This window comes from Mesoplodon densirostris, chromosome 14 (genome assembly GCF_025265405.1).
Source record: "Mesoplodon densirostris isolate mMesDen1 chromosome 14, mMesDen1 primary haplotype, whole genome shotgun sequence".
NCBI lineage: Eukaryota > Metazoa > Chordata > Mammalia > Artiodactyla > Ziphiidae > Mesoplodon > Mesoplodon densirostris.
The window spans coordinates 75418969-75438749 of NC_082674.1; the positions used below are offsets into that span (position 1 = coordinate 75418969).

Sequence of the window (19781 nt, forward strand, 5' to 3'; positions counted from 1 at the left end):
CAACCAACTGATTGGTCATCAATCCGTCAACACAGGATCCATTCCCTATATCCTGGCTATGTTCTCTGAAGGATACAAAGAAGGTTAACATCCTCCACTTTAGGATCTACTCTCTCTTTACAAAACACAGAGGAAAATTAACTCAAAGCAATCTATGGTCAGTACCAGAATTCTTACTGGGGCGTCTGGGGCCTTTTAGGGTCTGAGTTATGTCTGCCTCTCCAACCTCGTCTCTCTCCACTTATTGACCACTGCTTCCTAGCTACACTGTTCTTGCCACTTTTTTTTTTTCTTTAATATTCTAAAGCTGTTTTCTGCCCCAGAGCCTTTGTCTTTGCTGTTCCTTCTCCTGGAGAGCTTCTCACCCAGCATCTACCATGTTACCATATTCTCTTCCTTTGGTTTCAGCTTTAAGGTCACCTTCCCAGGGACACCCACCCCATCACCCAAGCCAAGGCTGGCTTGCTGTTCTACGTGCTCAGATCACCATCCACTTTTCCTTATTGCAGTAGGCATGGTGGGGTGTGGAGCTGTGAAGAGGTTCTGAAGCCAGGCTGCCTGGTGCCAGTTCTGCCTTTGATATTTACTAGCTGTGTAACCTTAGGCAAAATACTTGACTTCTGGGCTTCCCTGGTGGCGCAGTGGTTGAGAATCTGCCTGCCAATGCAGGGGACACGGGTTCGAGCCCTGGTCTGGGAAGATCCCACATGTTGCGGAGCAACTGGGGCCGTGAGCCACAGCTACTGAGCCTGCGCGTCTGGAGCCTGTGCTCCGCAACAAGAGAGGCCGCGACAGTGAGAGGCCCGCGCACCGCGATGAAGAGTGGCCCCAGCTCGCCTCAACTAGAGAAAGCCCTCGCACAGAAATGAAGACCCAACACAGCCAAAATAAATAAATAAATAAATAAATAAATTTAAAAAAATACTTGACTTCTATGGATATGACTATAATAGAACCTAGCATATAAAGTCACTGAGACGATTAAACGAAGTAGGTTATTTACGTTACTTAGAACCTGACTGGCATTCTCTAAATACTAGCCCTTATTATCACAATTATAAATTAAACAGTTTTTTTTAAATTGAAGTATAGTTGATTTACAATGCTGTGTTTGTTTCTGGTGTACAGCAAAGTGATTCAGATATATACGCACACACACACATATATGTATATATGTTCTTTTTCATATTCTTTTCCATTATAGTTTATTTAAAGATATTGAGTACAGTTCCCTGTGCTATACAGTAGGACCTTATTGTTTACCTATTTTATATATAGTAGTTTGTATCTGCTAATCCCAAACTCCTAATTTATCCCCCTCCCCGCTTTCCCCTTTGGTAACTATGAGTTTGTTTTCTACGTCTGTAAGTCTGTTTCTTAAACAGCTATTTACATAGATTTGAAAAGAAGGCAACTACACTCCAATAAAAATTAATAAAGAAAAGAAGTATGCCAGCCACCCGGCAATGCAACAACGGGGAGAGGCGAGAACAGGGGCTGCAGGAGCCAGCCTCCTCCCTCGTCCTAGTTTTCCCTGCTGAAGATGCAAGAGGCCCGAACTCCGGACTCTGCGCTGTCTTGCCTGCGAGACCGGCTCGCGTTCCGGGGTCTTCTCTTCCCCCGCAGGTATATCCGTTCCGGGTTTTGCGGCTCACCGCCCCTCCCTTCCCAGGCTGTAATCCACTTCCGCGTTTTGTTCGGTGCCCGGGGCGCCGGGGCGTGGAGGCGGTAATGCGCAGGCGCACAGAAATCCGGCCCGGGTCGACCGCGCGGCCGGGAGGTTGCGGGTGAGGGAAGGGTCGGCCGCGGCGGGGGTGGCGGGCCCGGGGGGGCGGAGGGGGGGTGTCGCGGCCCGGGTCGGAGTGGGCGCGGGTCTACGGTGAGGACCTCCGGGCTCCCAGGGCGCGCGGGAACCGGGCGGCCTGGGTCGGACGGCCGTGTGGGGCCGGGGGCGGACTCGGGCCGCCGTGACGCGGGCGCTGCGCGGGGCCGGGGCGGGCGGGAGGCGGCTCCTCTTCGTCGCGAACTCTCGGTGACCTTGGCAAAGTCACTCCATCCCCCTGAGCCGGCGCCTCCGTCTGTAAAGTGCGAATCACAACCGCTGGCTACCAGCTGGCGCGGTTTTGAGGCTCGCTGGCTGGACCCCCGAAGGGTACCTGGAGTAGAGGGCCGTTCCCCAGGGACCACCCCGGCCTCGGTGAGGGAGAGGGGTCTTCCTCGCATAGCATTGTTACAGATTTTGGGGAGGAGCTGTCACCTGTATATTTTTAAAACTCCAGAGCATTATGAAGTGGTTGCAAAACTTTTGTTTAACACCAACAAGAGATGTCAAGGGCTTCCTTGAGGCCCACGTTAAGCAGCTGTTCCTGGGATGCTCACTCTCCTGCTGGAGACGGCTCTGGGAAGCTTTCGAGAATGGTGTGCAGCCGTAGAGACCCTTAGCTTCAGAATTATTAGTCTTTGTAATTCCTCTTGTTTGCCAAAACCCGTCCCGCCCACGTAGGAAATTGGGGCGCTGGCCAAGCAAGTTTAGTATCTGCCTTGGTGAACATTGGAGGCCCTCGGCTTTGCAGTGGACCAGATTGTAGAGATTGAGGATGGAGGTGATCCCGTAGCCTTTTTTTGGTGGTGGAGTGGGATCTCAGGAACCCTCCCTACATGGGCAAGGGTCTGTAGTGCGATGGATACTCCATGACGAATGCTAGAAGGTCACAAAAGTAAGAAGCCTGTTAGATGTTCTAGGTTGGAGGAGATTCTGAGCATCGGAATTGACTTAAACTGGAACTTGTCACTGCAGGTGACTGGCATGCAGCTACCCGTTCTCTGACTTGCTGCCCCTCTTCTGACATGGCCCACCGCGGTGGGGAGAGGGACTTCCAGACGTCAGCGCGGCGCATGGGCACCTCACTGCTCTTCCAGCTTTCGGTGCACGAGCGGGAGCTGGACCTGGTGTTTCTGGATCATAGCTATGCCAAGCCATGGAGTGCCCACCCAGATGCTAGTAGTGCCCGCCCCACCCGCATGCTCTTTGTTACTCCCCGGAGGCAGCACGAAAGTACCATGTGAGTTTGGGCTTCTCTCCTAAGGGCGGCCGTTGCCCTAACTGGGCAGTGATCAGATGGTTGGAGATTAGAGCGGATTTTACTGTGGGAGATTGTAAAGGGGGGTGGGGCTTGGATGTTTAATTCAGGCATCACTGTTAAACATCGTGAGGTTATCAGGCCTATGTGTGGACATCTGCATTCAACACATCAAATGAGTTAGGAAAGCAAGATGTTCAAAGGAAAGCAAACAACCTGTTGCACTTAGCTAACAGGACTTGTCTGGCAAGAGGAATTGAAGAGGATTGTTTCAACTGTGAAGAAAAAGACTGAAGAGTTGACTTTTTTTTTTTTTTTTTTTTTTTTTGCGGTACACGGGCCTCTCACTGCCGTGGCCTCTCCCGTTGCGGAGCACAGGCTCCGGACGTGCAGGCCCAGCGGCCACGGCTCATGGGCCCAGCCACTCCGCGGCATGTGGGATCTTCCCGGACCAGAGCACGAACCCGTGTCCCCTGCATCGGCAGGTGGACTCTCAACTACTGCGCCACCAGGGAAGCCCTGAAGAGTTGACTTTTAAAAATTGCCACCTAGGATTAGACTCATTTCTTTAGTCCAGTGGCCTGGCTCCAACACTGGCAGCAATAACCTTTTTATGGTAATTCGGTTTGCTTTTCCTGGCTTCACCTGGAAAGTTGAGGAGCATATGCCCAAGACCTTGCTTTCTCTCTTAGCTTGTTACAGAACTGTCACCATGGGTTGATCTTAACCCTTCCTAGGTATGGTTACATATTCAGCCCGCCTACATTATAGGGTAAGGACTTTTTAATAAACTTGCCATGTAATACGTGATACAATTACATCTGGCCTAAATAAACTCATTTAGCAGTTCTTTTGAGCTTTAAGGTGTTCTGATTACTGGTGTTTCAAGATTTGTTGATATATTCTATTTTGATGCTTAAATCATCCCCTTAATAATTTTATAAACTTTTACTGGGGAGAGGTTTTTTTGTTTGTTTGTTTTAATCTGACCTGATGTTTAATCTTCCTCTGGCACAGGTTTTAGGTTTGTTGGAGAATAGAGATCTCGTGTTTTGCTTTTTTAGATCCCCCAGTGAGCCTTAATGAGCTAGAAGTACCATAACGTGTGTGTTCAACACGTGTAGAATAGTGGTATTTATTTCTTTTCCCAGTGAGGGCAGCATTTTGTTGGCCTACTTTGAATGTACAGGGCATGGGATCTGTGACTTTAGGGAATAATCCAGCATAATCCTGATGCTTCTGGCCTAGGGCATAACTGAAGAGCTCTTCTAAATAGAATTTGAGGTCTTTCTCTTAGTTATGTAATAGCTTCTTGATATTGAGACTCCTGTGTTCATATCTCATGATATTTTCTTAAAGTGAGATTTTGTGGATTTGGTCATTTTAGTACTCAGAAAATTATTTCCTTTTATAGACTGACTCCATATATTGGCCCTGAAAGTGGGAGTTTGGCATGTTTTAGGAACTCTTTTTAGGCCATTGGGTCTCCAGTGTGGTTGCAATGGGGGTGTAAGTGGGAGCTAAGGGAGAAGTTGGCAGAGGCTACCTCATGTAGGAATTTGATTCTAAGAGTTGGTAAGAAGTCATTGAAGGATTTTAAGCTAGAGATTGGATTTTTATTTGAAAAGATCACTCTGAATTTTTGTTGAATAGATTATAGTGCAGGAGTGGAATAGAGAAGCCCTGTTAGGAGACCACTGCAGTGGTTGGGGCCAGAGATCATGAGCCTGATGGAGCAGGAGTAGTACAGGTGGAGAAAAACGGTTGGCCTTGAGGTGTATTTTGTAGGTCGATCCAACATGCCCTGCTGTAGTGAATTGGAAAGAGTGGCCAGGGTTAAGGGGAAAGGCAAAATTAGGATGACTCAGATTTCTGGCTTGAGCAGCTGGGTGGTGCCATGAGTTGGGGAAGGCTTGGGGAAGATATGGCTGGAATAGTGAAATCAGGAGTTCTATTTTAGGAATACAAGTCTAAGTATCTTGTCCAATGTCTGGTCCACAGAAGATAATCAGCTCTTTCACCCACCACCAAATCTAGCTGCACATTATTTCACTTCATTTCGTAATGATGTAAATTATTCCAGCCATTGGGAATGGATACAATAACATCATTGAGGTCAGAAAGTTAAAGTGATGTTAGGTAGATGGCCAGTAGACCAGTTTGATTGATACCGTATTTTGGGTGACAAAGTTGGTGCAGTGAAGGACCCTCATGGCACTAGGATTTCTTTAACATTTTAAAATATGAAAGATCCTTCAGGTATCCACTTGTGTTTGTTTCTGTTGTAGGCTCCTTACAGAGTGAGTAAGCTAAGGCGTCTGCATTCCAGGTCATCTGTCTTAGACAATCATAGGCTTTTTTTTTTTTTTTTCTTTTTGCGGTATGCGGGCCTCTCACTGTTGTGGCCTCTCCCGTTGCGGAGCACAGGCTCCGGATGCGCAGGCCCAGCGGCCATGGCTCACGGGCCCAGCCGCTCCGCGGCATGTGGGATCCTCCCAGACCGGGACACGAACCCGTATCCCCTGCATCGGCAGGCGGACTCTCAACCACTGCGCCACCAGGGAGGCCCCGACAATCATAGGCTTTTATAGCATATCATTAACTACCAGTTGACTTGCTAAGGAAAGGGCAAGTTTGTATGAATTTATTTAAAACTCTAGACCAACACCGCCCAACAGAACTCTGTAGTGATAGGAATGTTCTATGTCTGTTCTGTCCAACATGGTAGCCTTAGGCAGATATGTCTGTTGAGCACTTGAAATGTGGCTTGTGTGACTGAGGAACTGAATTTTTAATTCTGTTTGTTTGTTTGTTTATTTATTTATTTATTTATTTAGGCCACGCTGCACAGCTTCAGGATCTTAGTTCCCCAACCAGAAACTGAACCCAGGCCCTCGGCAGTGAAAGCGCAGAGTCCTAACTGCTGGACCACCAGGGAATTCCCTCTAATTTTTATTAATTTAAATAGTTCCACGTGGCTTATAGCTACTGTACTGGAAAACACGTTTAGGCAATCAACTATATGCTTAGGGAATATATTTGTCCTTTTTAAAAAATAGCTTTCTGTCATTTTTGCATAGGTTCATTTTAAAACAACTTTGTGTTCCCCCAGCACATACCAGCATGTCAGAGGGCAGAGATCTAGACAAGTGTGGGAAAGATGACTTTGGATCATAATTTTCTTGTGGATATAATATGCTTATGCATACTTTAAAGCTGATTAGGGACCTCCCTGGCGGTCCAGTTGTTAAGTGTCCCCGCTTCCAATGCAGAAGGCACGGATTCGATCCCTGTTCGGGGAACTAAGATGTCGCATGGCGCAGCCAAAACAAATAAATAAATAAAAGGTGATTATATTAAAGAGACATTTTTGGCAACCAGATGATCGTTAAATACCTGTGTTGTGTGAAGTACGTGTGGCTGGTCCTATTTCCTCACTTCTTTACAGCGAGTCAGACGTCCCAATAGATGTGGAGACAGTCACATCAACCCCTGTGCCACTTTATGACAATCAGAAGGCACGCAGCGTGATGAATGAGTGTGAACGGCATGTCATCTTCGCCAGGACTGATGCGGATGCACCTCCCCCTCCAGAGGACTGGGAGGAGCATGTCAACAGGTAGGCTGCTTCTAAGAGGACTGGGCATTCCAGGGTTAATAGTCACCGCTCTGTAAATGTTTTGTATCATTTTCACTGAAGCATATTTATTAGGAGCTTATTTCATCTGTAGCCACATGAGTCAGAATGTTCTCCTGTCTCTGCATGATAACTCTCAGCTCACTGTGCACTGAGCTTCTTGGGAGGAGAGTTTGTGTCTCAGCCATCTTTCCATCCCTGACACCTAGGACATTGCCTGGCACATAGTAGGCATATAGTAAATGTTGATTGAATAAATAAATGAGTTAAATTTGGTAGGTATGACTTGCTCTCTAGCGTATATAGTACATGTTATGTACTAACATACGTGTATGTCTGAGTTACCCAGACTGCTAGAAGAAAAACCCTGTTAAATAAATGTCCATTTGTATGACACTGTATTTACATTGTCTGTAATTAGGGTAGTGAAAATGTTCTGGAGTCGTACGAAAAGCTAAAAGATGTTTGATTTGAGTGGCTTTAAAAAATAGATTTGTAGTCTGTGGTTTGGGGGGAACACTTCACCCCATTTTCATGAGTTTGCTGCCTAGTTTTATTCTCTTACAGCCTACTCACCGTGGGGACTCAACACTCCTCTTTAGGTCATTTTGTTGTTCATTTGGCAGACATTTATTTCATAAAACTTTATTAAGATAAAATTTACGTACCATACAATTTACCTATTTAATGTGTACAATCAGTGGTTTTTAGTATATTCATCACCACACTCAATTTAATGAACATTTTCCTTAACCCCAAAAGACACTCCATACCCATTAGCAGTCACTTCCCATTTCCTCCCAACCCCTCCAGCACCTAGCAACCACCAGTCTACTTTCTGTCTCTCGAAATTTGCCTTTTCTGAACATTTTATATAGATGGAATCATACAGAATGTGGTCTTTTGTGACTGGATTCTTTCACTTAGCATAACGTTTTCAGGATTCATCCATGTTGATGGCATGTGTCAATATTTCATTCCCTTTTAATGCCGAATGATATTCTGTGGTATGGATGTACCACATTTATCCATTCATCTGTTGATGGATATTTGGGTTGTTAACACTTTTTGGCTATTAGGAATAATGTCACTATGAATATTCATATACTTGTTTTTTTTTAATAAAATTATTTATTTTTATTTATTTATTTTTGGCTGCGTTGGGTCTTCATTGCTGCTGCGGGCTTTCTCTAGTTGTGGTGAGCGGGGGCTACTCTTCGTTGCAGTGCGTGGGCTTCTCATTGTGCTGGCTTCTCTTGTTGCGGAGCACGGGCTCTAGGCAAATGGGCTTCAGTAGTTTTGGCATGCGGGCTCAGTAGTTGTGGCTCGAGGGCTCTAGAGCTCAGGCTCAGTAGTTGTGGTGCACCAGCTTAGTTGCTCCGCAGCATGTGGGATCTTCCTGGACCAGGGCTCGAAGCTGTGTCCCCTGCATTGACAGATGGATTCTTAACCACTGGCCCACCAGGGAAGTCCCCATATACTTGTTTTTGTGTGGACATACATTTTCATTTCTCTTGCATATATACCCAGGCGTGGAATTACTGGATCATATGATTACTCTGTCTAACTTGTAAGGAATTTTCAGATTGTTCTCCAAAAGGGCTACATCAGTTTACACTCCCACCAGCGGTGTATGAGAGTTCCAGTTTCTTCACATCTTTGGCAACACTTGTTTTTAATCTTTTTCTTTTTTTTCTTTCTTTCTTTTTTTTTTTTTTTGCGGTACGCGGGCCTCTCACTGTTGTGGCCTCTCCCGTTGTGGAGCACAGGCTCAGCGGCCATGGCTCACGGGCCCAGCCGCTCCGCGGCACGGGGGATCTTCCCGGACCCGGGCACGAACCCGTGTCCCCTGCATCAGCAGGCGGACTCTCAACCACTGCGCCACCAGGGAAGCCCTGTCTTTTTCTTATTATGACCATTCTAGTGGGTATGAAGTGACATCTCATTGTGGTTTTAATTTGCATTTCCCTCATGGCTCTCTCTATATGTATTTACCTACTAAGGGAATGTTAAGATCTTTATATCAGGGGTTGGTAAGTGGTAAACTTGCCATAATGTTGGAGAGCTCTTACTTTATAATAATGGAAGAAAAAGAAGTAACTTGGTAGGAGGAAGAGTAGGAAGGTTTGAGGCTGATTGGCATGGTTTATGAGTTTGGCTGGAAGCAGGGAATGAGACTGAGCTGGTGTGCTTATGTGATCAGGATCGTAGCTGTTGAAGGAGGAGCAGTTCTGCACCTTGGCTGAAGAGCTTTTGAAGAAGTTGTTCGGGGTCTTGAATTGGAATTAACATTGTGCCCTAAGAAGGGGAAATGCTCTCTAGAACTTCAGATAAAGAGGAAAACTGCTGTGAATGAAGATCAGCTACTAGAGTATTACCAGAGTCAATGAATTCAGCAAAGTAGTTTATCACCACTGTTACAGTTAATAATACTAAAAATACTGACAATGGTAGTAACAAAAAAGAACTACCAATTGTTGAGTGCTTTCTAGGTGCCAGGCATTGTGCCAAGCGCTTCATATGCATTATCTCTTTTAAATCTCACAACTCTCCTAGGCATATCCCTTCTTCATCTCTATTTTACAAATGAAGAAACCGAGCTCAGGGAGTTGAAGAAACCTTAGGAAGTTGTGGAGCAGGGATTTGTTTAAAGCGAGCAGTCTGACTCTGGAGCCCAGTGTTCTCAACTACTATACCTTCTCTTTAAGGGTAGTAAAAAGAGAGACCAGTTAGTTGTGGCTGAACAAGGTGGCCTCACACTTACGTGTCCTTTATGGTGTTGGTTGCCTTGTCCTCAGTTTGCAGTTTCAGAAACTTCATGGGAGAATTGCATGAATTTTTCGATCAGTTCGCCCATGGTCATGATCAAAAGGTTTTGGGGGACTCTTCATGTTTACCAAAGTCATCAGAGACTTAATAATACATGTGAATACCAGTTTCTTAATTTATAAGGAGAGATACAACTGCAAGGCAGATGGGACACTAGAGTGGCCTGGCCCAGAGCATTGATTCTCAGTAGGAGAATCTGGGAAGCTCTTCTGGTCCCGCAGTGGATGGCGAGTGGACAGTCTGCACAGGAGGCGCCCTCCTTCAACAAGGTAGCTGGATGCACCCATCTTTGCTCAAAGCAAGACGGGCCCACAGAGTTAGGCCAGGGCACACCTCCACCTGCCCAGTCCTGCAGAGAAACACTGACAGATTCTAATCTTTGGCTTGTCTTTCTCCATGTGGACCTCCATCCCTGTGTTATGACATTGCCACAGATTGATATGATAATTAGCGCTCAGTTTATCTCAGATTATTTGTCTTTTAGTGTCTGATGAGATTTTGGAGGCGTCCTTCTCCCATTAGCAACAGGCTTACAAACCATCTCTTCAGGTAGGTTACTTTTGCACACAGCTAATTTCGTTATTTGATGGTACTTACTGGCTTCAATTTCAGAGGTCACCACTTTATGACCCTGTCCCCAGGTTCTGGATCTGTAGCCTGTTTGGAGGTTGCAGTTAGTTCTCTCTGCTTGATTATAATCATCTTGTTGCCATTCTTTCCCTTGATTTGATTGTTAAATTGCTGCTTCTTTTCTTCCTGTATAAAATCATGTAAAATTACAGTTTCCCACATCAAGAACTCATGGACTATATAGGACAGCTCCCTAGAAATCTGTTTTTCCTCAGAGAGATTACTGACCTCTCTTATCAGTGGATTCAGAAACTTAATTTTCTTTTTTAGTGCCCTATTTCACCCTCTTGAATTATTTTAGTAGCAACTGCCTTCAGATAACTTTCTATGTTTAGAAAATGAAGGCCCCCTACCCAGCCCGAACTGACTCTGAGTTTCTCTGTTAATGCCTGATATTTCATGAAACAGTTTAATATCCCTCTCTTCTTGATTTAATTGTCTAGATCAGGGGTTGGCAAACTATGGCCTATGCGCCAAATCCGGCCCACTGCTTATTTCTGTATGGCCCATGAGCTAAGAATGGTTTTTACATTTTTAAGCGGTTGAAAAAAAATTTTTTTAAGACACAAGAAATTCAAATTTCAGTGTCCATAAATACAGTTTTATTGGAACACAGTCATGCCCACTCATTTAGGTATTGTCTGTAGCTGCTTTTGCACTACAGCTGCGGAGTTGCATAGCTGTGATGGAAACCATATGGCACACAAACTCTAAAATATTTACTATCCAGTCCGTTACAGAAGAAGTTTGCCGACCACTGGTCTAGATTGCATTCTTGTGTCTGCATGCCAAAATCGTGTGACCTGGAGAACCTTTGAAAATGTTATGCATTTGATGGTGTAGTAATGTTGTCCCCAAGAAGTTGGACCAGCTTTTTCCCCCAGATGTTTGTCAAGTGCCAAGTTTAATTAGATGAACAGCTTTTCAAAGACATTTAACAGAATACTCCTGACATATGATACTTCGGGGCATTGCTCTCAAATGGATTTTAGGACGTTGTCAACATTTCAGTAAAAGAATCTAGTGTCCTAAAGCAGGTTGTCTTATCTTAGAAATCAGAACTTCTGAATTCAATTGAAAAAAATTCTTCTTTTCTAAATTTGCTCTAATTATATCTCTCAATATTGTATGTATCTATATGTTAATCTCAGATGGATGTTTGAAATTTTGAGTTCAAGATCTTTGAGTTGTTTATTTTCCCTCCCTCTCCCTTCCTCTCTCCCTCCCTCTCTCTGTCCCTGGCATTCCTCTCTTCCTTTCTCCTGGTGTTTAAGCAAAGAATTTTATAATCTGAAAAAGTAAGTGTGACCTCTTTCTTCTCTCTGATGTTCTTTCTCTCTCTCTGCTTGCCTTCTGGTTTAAAAAAAATCCTTTAGACATTTTAATATTGAATTAGTATCAGAGAAAGAATGACCTTTGAAAATATCAGGTTCTGGGACTGATGTGACTTTTTGGCTGCTTTGGATAAGAGGAGCCAGAAGTCAGAATGTCATTCGGGTTCAGTGGGAGCGTGGAGAACATTAGTGTCTGATCTCATCTAAGCAATGGAGAGAAGGCATTTTTGCACTCGTGAAATTTGAATAGGTTTAGGTGGGGGGAGCGTGTTGACTCACCACAGTTCCCATCAGCTATTTGACTGTTTAGACTTGTATTTAAAATTCTGTCTCCTGTTTTTAAATTTTTCCTTAATTATATCCTTTGTGTGCTCTTAATCTTGGGTTAGATCTTTTTTTTCTGCCCACTTAATTTTCCAGCCTCCCACGAAACTGGCAAAATATAGAGAACATGTTTCAGTTCTTGGAATCACTTTGTTATATATCCAGCAACAATCCTAAGAACTTTTTCTAGGGATTTTAGACTCTCAACATTGTGGTTTTTCAATTTAATTTCAGCTGTCATTGGTGTATGGTAGTAATTTCTAAATAGCTTGTAGTCCCCCTCCCAGGATGTGAATGATTTTGTTCACATCATTTTCCTTGCTCCTGTCATTTCGGGTTTCAGAATAAATGTAGAGTAAGAAAAACAAATAGAGAAGACATCCTGTTGTATAATAAAGAACAGGATAATTTTGGAAACACTGTCGGTACCTCATAAATAAAAATTACGCCTCATTCTCTCTCCTTGGGATTAAGGTTTGCAACGTGATCAATAGGCTTTGAGAAAGGTCAAGAGATTGTTGAACATGAAGACATTGTATTCACTGTTTAACCTGTTTGATTATCACTGAGCATTGTTGCTGGGGGTAAGGCTGCAGTATAATACTGCTTTCAAGATGTCGCAGCTTCTTTATACGTATTATTTTCACAGAACTGAAATTCTAAAATTTTAACACTGATCTTTCATTTCCACTTCAAGAGATTTATCTTTCAGAGATACTTGCACAACCATGTAAAGATAGAGATGGAATAGATGTGTGTCTGAGTGTACTGGGGAGAGGAGGGACGGTCACTGTGACAGTTTATAATAGCAATAAAAGGGACGCAACCTAAATGCCCCCCAGTAGGGTAGAACCAGCCATTAAAAGCAAAGAAGTTTATTAAAACGGAAATATCCATGTATCTCCAGAGAGCTTTTTATAACCACTTGTGGACATCCTCTGTCTCCTCCCACCACCACCAAATCCCCAAGCCCATCCAAGAATCACTATACATATGAGAGATGCTACTCATGTTAGTGTGTTGGACATTTAAATAATGTTGTGAAGGAAAATGAGATGATGAACCAGTGGGCTGGAAGATGCTGGTTCCCACAAACCTTCCTGGCCCCAAAGTATCCCGAGTCCCAACTTTGAGTAAAAGCTTCTGCTCCCCCATCTCCCAAATCCAGAATCTCTCTGAATATCAAGCCACAACAAAAACTGACTAGATCCTAATGAAGTAGCAGAAATTAAGCCAAGAGAGCTATGGGAAAATAAGAAAAAGGACAATTCCAAGAAACCTGTGGCTGCTTCTAGTATGCCACAAGGGGTCATAAAAGGATGAGAGGCTTCGGAGGTTAAGGTGGATTTAGCTCTGGCAACAAGAGCTACTGCAGGTAGAGGGTTCTCCGGAAGAACTCTGTGATCACGGACTTCAGCTGCTCTCATGGGACCTTTGCTCCCATCAGTAGTCATAGCTACCTGAGCTTTTCATAGTTAGAAGGAACCGTAAAGATCATCTAGTCCATCTCTTTTACAGTCAAGGAGACTGAGGGCACACAGCCAGCTCCTGGCTCATAGCTAGTGTTCTCCTGGACTGTGTAACTGGTAAGTTGTCAAACTGGAGATGTGGTAGGTGGAGGTTTTATTTTACAGAAGGAAAGGATAGTGGGATAACTGTGCAATGTGCATAACAAAGGGTAATTTGCCTTCCACCTGCATGTTTACTGGGCCATGTTGTTAGTGTTAGAGAGATGACCTGTAGAAAAGAGGGTGTCTGGTTGGTGGGTTATGATGGGAAAGACGCTAGTCTGTTATAAAGTAAGAGAAATGGAGATTGCTGAAGTTGTTGGAAGCAACTTCCTTGTGGTTCAGGCACCCTGTATAGTGAAGGGCTCGATTTACAGTTGGCCCACGTGGTGTATCCGTGTTCCTCTGCTGCTCAGGACCCAGGTGCTTCTGTGGTAGGGAGTGAGAGGGTTTGAATTTGTACTCCACTATTTACAGGATTTAGAACGTAGTATGTGTACAATTCATCCGTTTCTTTATTCAGCAGATGTTCAAGTCCCTACTCTGTGTCAGACACTGCTTTATATGCTGGGGATATAACCCTTAAAATGGACAAAAATCTCTGCCATCTTGGCCTTTACATTCTAGCAGAGGAAGACAAACCAAGCAAATAAATAAAATGGATACAATGTGAGGTGGTGGTATGGCTGGAAGGGGGGATAGGGAATCCCAGGGTGGGAGTGAGGTGTCGGCAGTTTTAAGTACAGGTGCGTCAGGGAAAGCCTCAGTAGGTGACATTTGAACAAGGACCTGGAGATTGGAGAGGGAGCCTTTGTTTCAGATAAGGGGAATGGACGGTTAGGGCCCAGTCTGTGCTGTGGGAGCATGCAGGATGTGCATGGGGGAAGTAAGGGGAGGGGGCAGTGTGGGGAAGCACAGTAAGCTGGGGACAGTCATGGAGGATGAGGTTGGAGAGGCAGGGGGCGCGGGCCAGACAGCCCATTGCAAGGACTTGGGCTTTCAGCTGATTGAGATGGGGCCATTGAAGGGTTTGAGCCGAGTGACATGATCTGATTTAGGTTTTTGATTGATCTTTTTCCAAAATTGGTTTTCCAAAAGGTGGTACTAATTTATATTTCCATCCACAAAGTTTGGGGGGATCTATTTTCTTCCACCCTCACAACAGAGTACTGCTGAACTTCTTATGACTGCATTTTTTTTTAAATTAATTTATTTTATTTTTGGCTGCACTGGGTCTTCGCTGCTACGCGTGGGCTTTCTCTAGTTGCGGCAAGCGGGGACTGCTCTTCGGTGTGGTGCCTGGGCTTCTCATTGCGGTGGCTTTTCTTTGTTGCGGAGCACGGGCTCTAGGTGCGCGGGCTTCAGTAGTTGTGGTGTACGGGCCTAGTTGCCCCGTGGCACATGGGATCTTCCCAGACCAGGGCTCAAACCCGTGTCCCCTGCATTGGCAGGCGGATTCTTAACCACTGCACCACCAGGGAAGTCCCTACATTTATTTATTAATATTTATTAATATTTATTTATTTGGCATCGGGTCTTAGTTGCAGCACCAGGTTCTTCGTTGTGGTGTGTGGGCTTCTCTCTAGTTGTGGCACACAGGCTCTAGAGCGTGTGGGCTCAGTAGTTGCAGCGTGTGGGTTCTGTAGTTGGTGGCGCACAGGCTCTAGAGCACAGGCTTAGTTGCCCCATGGCATGTGGGATCTTATTTCCCTGACCAGGGATCGAACCCACATCCCCTGCATTGGAAGGCAGATTCTTTTTTTTTTTTTTTTTTTTTTTTTTTTTTTTTTTTTTGCAGTACATGGGCCTCTCACTGTTGTGGTCTCTCCCGTTGCGGAGCACAGGCTCCAGACGCGCAGGCCCAGCGGCCATGGCTCACGGGCCCAGCCGCTCTACAGCACGTGGGATCCTCCCAGACCAGGGCACGAACCCGCGTCCCCTGCATTGGCAGGCGGACTCTCAACCACTGCGCCACCAGGGAAGCCCTGGAAGGCAGATTCTTAACCACTGGACCACCAGGGAAAGCCCAAGGGGGTTGACTGCCTTTTCATGAACTGCCTTTTCATGTTCTTTGCCCATCGTTTTTGTTTTGAGTGTTTTGTCTTTTTCTTAATAGTTTTCTAGAGGCTTTTTCTATTTTAATGAAACGGTAGTTATTTTTTCATTGTATTTTGACTTCATTTATGATACTTTATTTTTTCCTTTACAGAAACTTGAAATTTTTATGTAGTTAAATTTATCTTTTTTCTTTTTATGGCTTCTAGGTTTTAGGTCATAGAAAGTTTTACTCATTCTAAGATATAGATTAGATAGGTAGATAGATTTTTTTAATTACTGTTTTTTCCTAGTACTTTGGTCATTTTATTTTATTTTTTTATTTTTTATTTTTTATTTTTATTTTTTTGCAGTACGCGGGCCTCTCACTGCTGTGGCCTCTCCCATTGCGGAGCACAGGCTCCAGACGCGCAGGCCCAGCGGCCATGGCTTACGGGCCCAGCCGCTCTGCGGCATGTGGGATCTTCCTGGACCGGGGCACGAACCCGTGTCCCCTGCATCGGCAGGCGGACTCTCAACCACTGCGGCACCAGGGAAGCCCTCATTTTATTTTTATTTAACTTTCTATGCCACTTGAAATTTATTTTGGTGTAAAGAGTGTTGTGTAGGAATCCAGATTTTCTCTTTCCAGTTGGCTAGTGGTTGTCACCGCCCTATTTACTTTATCCCTGCTGATTTGGAGTGCTACCTTGATCTCATTCCAGGTTCTCATTTGGGTCTGGCATCCACCTAAAATTTTTTAAAGGAGATTTAATCACCAGTTTATTTTTATGGCAGGGAGAGTTGGTAAACAGTTGGGCATCTTCTGTTACCTTTCTCTTAGTATCTTTAGGAAGATTACTGGCCAGAGTTGGAGTATGAGAGTAATTAAGATCGCCAGGAGTGGGGTGGAGGGGGCTCTAGTCCGCGCCACGCTGCTGTGCTGTGTGTCATTAGGTGGGGACAGGGGCAGTAGGACAGGTTTCTAATTGCAGGGAGTTGACAGCTGAGCTGGAGGAGGAACCATAAAGCCTTCCATAAGCAAGGTGAAAGTGTGTCTGCTAGGGATGATACAGAGTTAACTTATATGGAACAGACCATTCAGAAGTAAATTTGTTAATTGTGTGATATACAGGGGAAAAAAATGGAAAAGGGAGAAAGGTTAGTGAGGAGTGGATTATTAAGGAGTGGGAGAATAGCCACTTCATTTGTTGTATTTTCGTTCCTAAAGCTGATTTAAATAGGCCTCTTATCTTAGTCTGAGGTTTCAGTACATTAAAATGCTTTCTCATCCTGTCTGCCTTTTTGTGTGAAATAGTAAACTTGTGAAATTCAAATATGTCTGTGCAATGGTGCCATGCTTCTGTTTACTAATGGATTATATTAGCCACTAGGTAATTAATTACCTTTGCTAGCACCAAAAAGACTCTGTGACTGGTTTTGACTTGTAGTGTGTATGTTAATACAAGTATACGTTGAGGTGATTCATTGACAGGATTGGGACCAGAATCTGGGGGTTGTGCTTTAGCCTCGTTCTAAGCTACTTTGAGTTATACTGTTTCATAGTGGGAACAAAAAACATGACATATCTTCTTTGTACAGTGTACATGCATGGCGAGCATCCCCAGGGTTTGACTTTTAATTCCTCAGAGTTTCTCTTATAGGACTGGCTGGACAATGGCCCAGAACAAGCTATTCAACAAGATCCTCAAAGCCCTGCAGTCTGATCGGCTTGCCCGCTTGGCCAACGAAGGGGTAAGACTCTAGAAGCCTGCCCACCGTGGGCTCCCCCTAGTTCGGGCCTCACGGGCTAGCTGACCTCACCCCGCTCCCCCCACCCCCACCCCACGTCGCTAACGAGGTGGCCCTCATACTTTGTCCCCCCACTTACACCTCTCAGGCTTGTAACGAGCCAGTGCTGCGCCGTGTTGCCGTGGACAAGTGTGCGAGGAGAGTGCGGCAAGCTCTGGCGAGTGTGAGCTGGGACACCAAGCTGGTCCAGTGGCTGCACACCACCCTGGTGGAGACCTTGAGTCTGCCCATGCTGGCCGCCTACCTGGATGCTTTGCAGACACTGAAAGGGAAGGTGAGGCTGTGATGGGCGTCTGCCCTGTCCTGGGGTAGCCAGCCTCCGCTGTGGGTTCAGGAAGTGGGGTTGGGCGAGGTCATCGCCTGGTCAGCCTGGAGGGCATGACTGAAGCTAACTGGTTTGTTATCAAAAACAGGAGACATGGTATCATTTCGTGTTTTCACCTGGCGTAAGTGTCTCTAGCCCTCCTGAAAACCAGAGAACATGTTTAGTCTCTGCAGCCCTGCAGCTTGTGGTTTGAGGTGAGGTGAGAATGGAGAAGATGAGGGGTTTACCAGGGAGGGGTGTTGAGAGGGGGGCAGGAAGCAGACCCGTGGTGCTGAGAGTGGGGGGGTGCGCGCGGGGAGGTGTTCCGGAGCAGGGAGCGCCGTGATGTGATGCCTCGGTCTCTACTTATCATGATGAGCCTTCGGTAGCAACACTTTCACTTTAATCACTCTTTATAAAGCGTATCGTTAACTTTCCTTGCTTTCTTACTTAGACAGTATTGCACAAAGTTAAACTGTTTTTCTTCATGATTGCAGTTTATTTTGGTTACAGTTATTGCACTGGGCGGTGTTCGGTGTGATTGGAGTACAGGTTCTGGAGGCAGACTGCTTGGCTGATCTCATCCTGATTACTGATTAGCTGTGTAATCTTGGATTAGTGTCTCAATTTCCTCATCTCTAAAAAAGTGGCTGATCCTAATACCTATCTAGGATTTTTGTGAAAATTCATTAATCGAGATAGAATGCTTGCCACAAAGTTTGGCACATAGGAAACCTACAGTAACTGTTAATGATTTATAAGTGGTACCATCGTTTTTAGAGTGTTTTGCTCCAATACAGCATGGCCTCAGGCAACTTGGATTAATTCAGTTCTTGACTTTTTTTTTTTAAGTGGTTTTCTTCTCCTTTGCAGGAAGCTGGCCTGTTTTATTGCTATAATTTACCTGGCCAACAGCTTTCCCCAGCCATATTCCCCCAATTTCCAGACTTATTGTTTCCTACCTGTTTGTTACTTGAAGGTTGCTGAGTTTGTTTGAAAGCAAAAGAAGACTGGTTTAGTGTGGAAATAAAACAAAACTCAGGACCAGATGCGTTCATGAAATGCATGGTCAGAAATTTGACATTAATTCATACATTCAACTATCTTGTGCCTCTAATGTGCCAGGTGCTGGGATGAGCAAGACAGAAATGCTGTCTACTCTGATGGAGCTTATTTTCTAGTGGAGAAAGAGACAAAAGAAAAGATAGTCCCAGACTTCCCCCTGTGCTGCTCCTCTGCAGTGGAGACCCTGGCCCAGGAGGTGAATAGGGGGCAGGCATGGGCACAGGGTGGGTGTGGAGCCAAGACAGGCCCCTGGCCGACGACAGTGGCTTGTGAGTATTTCAGGCATTTTAAATGTTCTCCACAGCATTCTGCCTATGGGAAGAGTACGTCATTGGTGAATATCCCCTGAGGGATGAGTATTAGTAGTGCCCAGAGCCCACTGCTCTGCCTTACACTGCATGGCCAGTATGCCTTGGAGGCCATTTCCCTCGTGAAGAAGCGTGCGCTGCTGCCCCACTGAAGTCACTGTCTGGATGTTCCCACGTGAATGAAGTGGTGTAAGTGGTGTTCATGTTTACTGAGCATGACGGACCACGGGCGGGACTCCGCAGGTGTGCACAGTGCATGCTGGCCGGCCCTGCTTCTAGGTCACGGTGTGGGCTAGCTGGAGTGGCAGAGGACACACCGTCAGCAGGGTCCCAGACTGTGAGCCGCTGGCCGCTTGAGCCTCTGCTCTCAGTGGTTCCTCTCCCTTCAGGCTCTTATTTTCCCATGACTCTCAGATTCACAGCAAATACTTAGGTTGTTTCCCACAACTTCTAATGTTCCTGCTGGATGAAAATGCAGGTGGATGGGATCGTGCTCTTGGCCCAGCTACTTTCACCATCAGACCTATTGTAAGGGGAGCAGAGAAGGTATAGACCCTAGCCTCTTCATTGTCTGCTGAGAGAGACGCAGTGCTGGAGAGACCAGGGATGCTTGGTGTGCCTGGCTCCAAGCAGAGAAGTTGGTTATTGATTAATTATTTCTAAGTATTCTTACTTACAGAAAGTGAGTTTCAAGGCTTTGTCATTGGAGAGATGTACTCTTATTACTGCCAGATAAAAGCTTTTAAAGTCTAATCCAGTCAGATCCTCTACCTCAAGGTGTTGAGTGGCTCACAGTGACAAAGTAAGTTACAAGAAATGGCCAGTTTAGGGTGAAGATCCTTTGCATTTGGGCCCTAGCCTTTGTTACTAGGCTTACATCCTCCTACTTCCTTGCTCAAATTCTCGACTTCAGGCC

The 19781-nt window shown here is 45.2% G+C and overlaps 1 protein-coding gene across 6 annotated transcripts in view; it reads left to right on the forward strand.

Annotated features, from left to right (window-relative positions):
• The first annotated feature begins 1714 nt into the window (after positions 1–1714).
• KANSL3 (KAT8 regulatory NSL complex subunit 3) overlaps positions 1715–19781 on the forward strand; it is a 42690-nt gene continuing 24623 nt past the window's right edge. The window contains exons 1-5 of one of the 6 annotated variants that reach the window (XM_060117146.1): positions 1715–1787; positions 2798–3062; positions 6529–6699; positions 17041–17131; positions 17277–17462. In XM_060117146.1, coding sequence (XP_059973129.1) covers positions 2848–3062; positions 6529–6699; positions 17041–17131; positions 17277–17462 — 663 coding nt within the window. In that variant the 5' untranslated portion in view covers positions 1715–1787; positions 2798–2847. The other 5 variants (XM_060117147.1, XM_060117150.1, XM_060117145.1 and 2 more) reach the window with 5 other exon arrangements.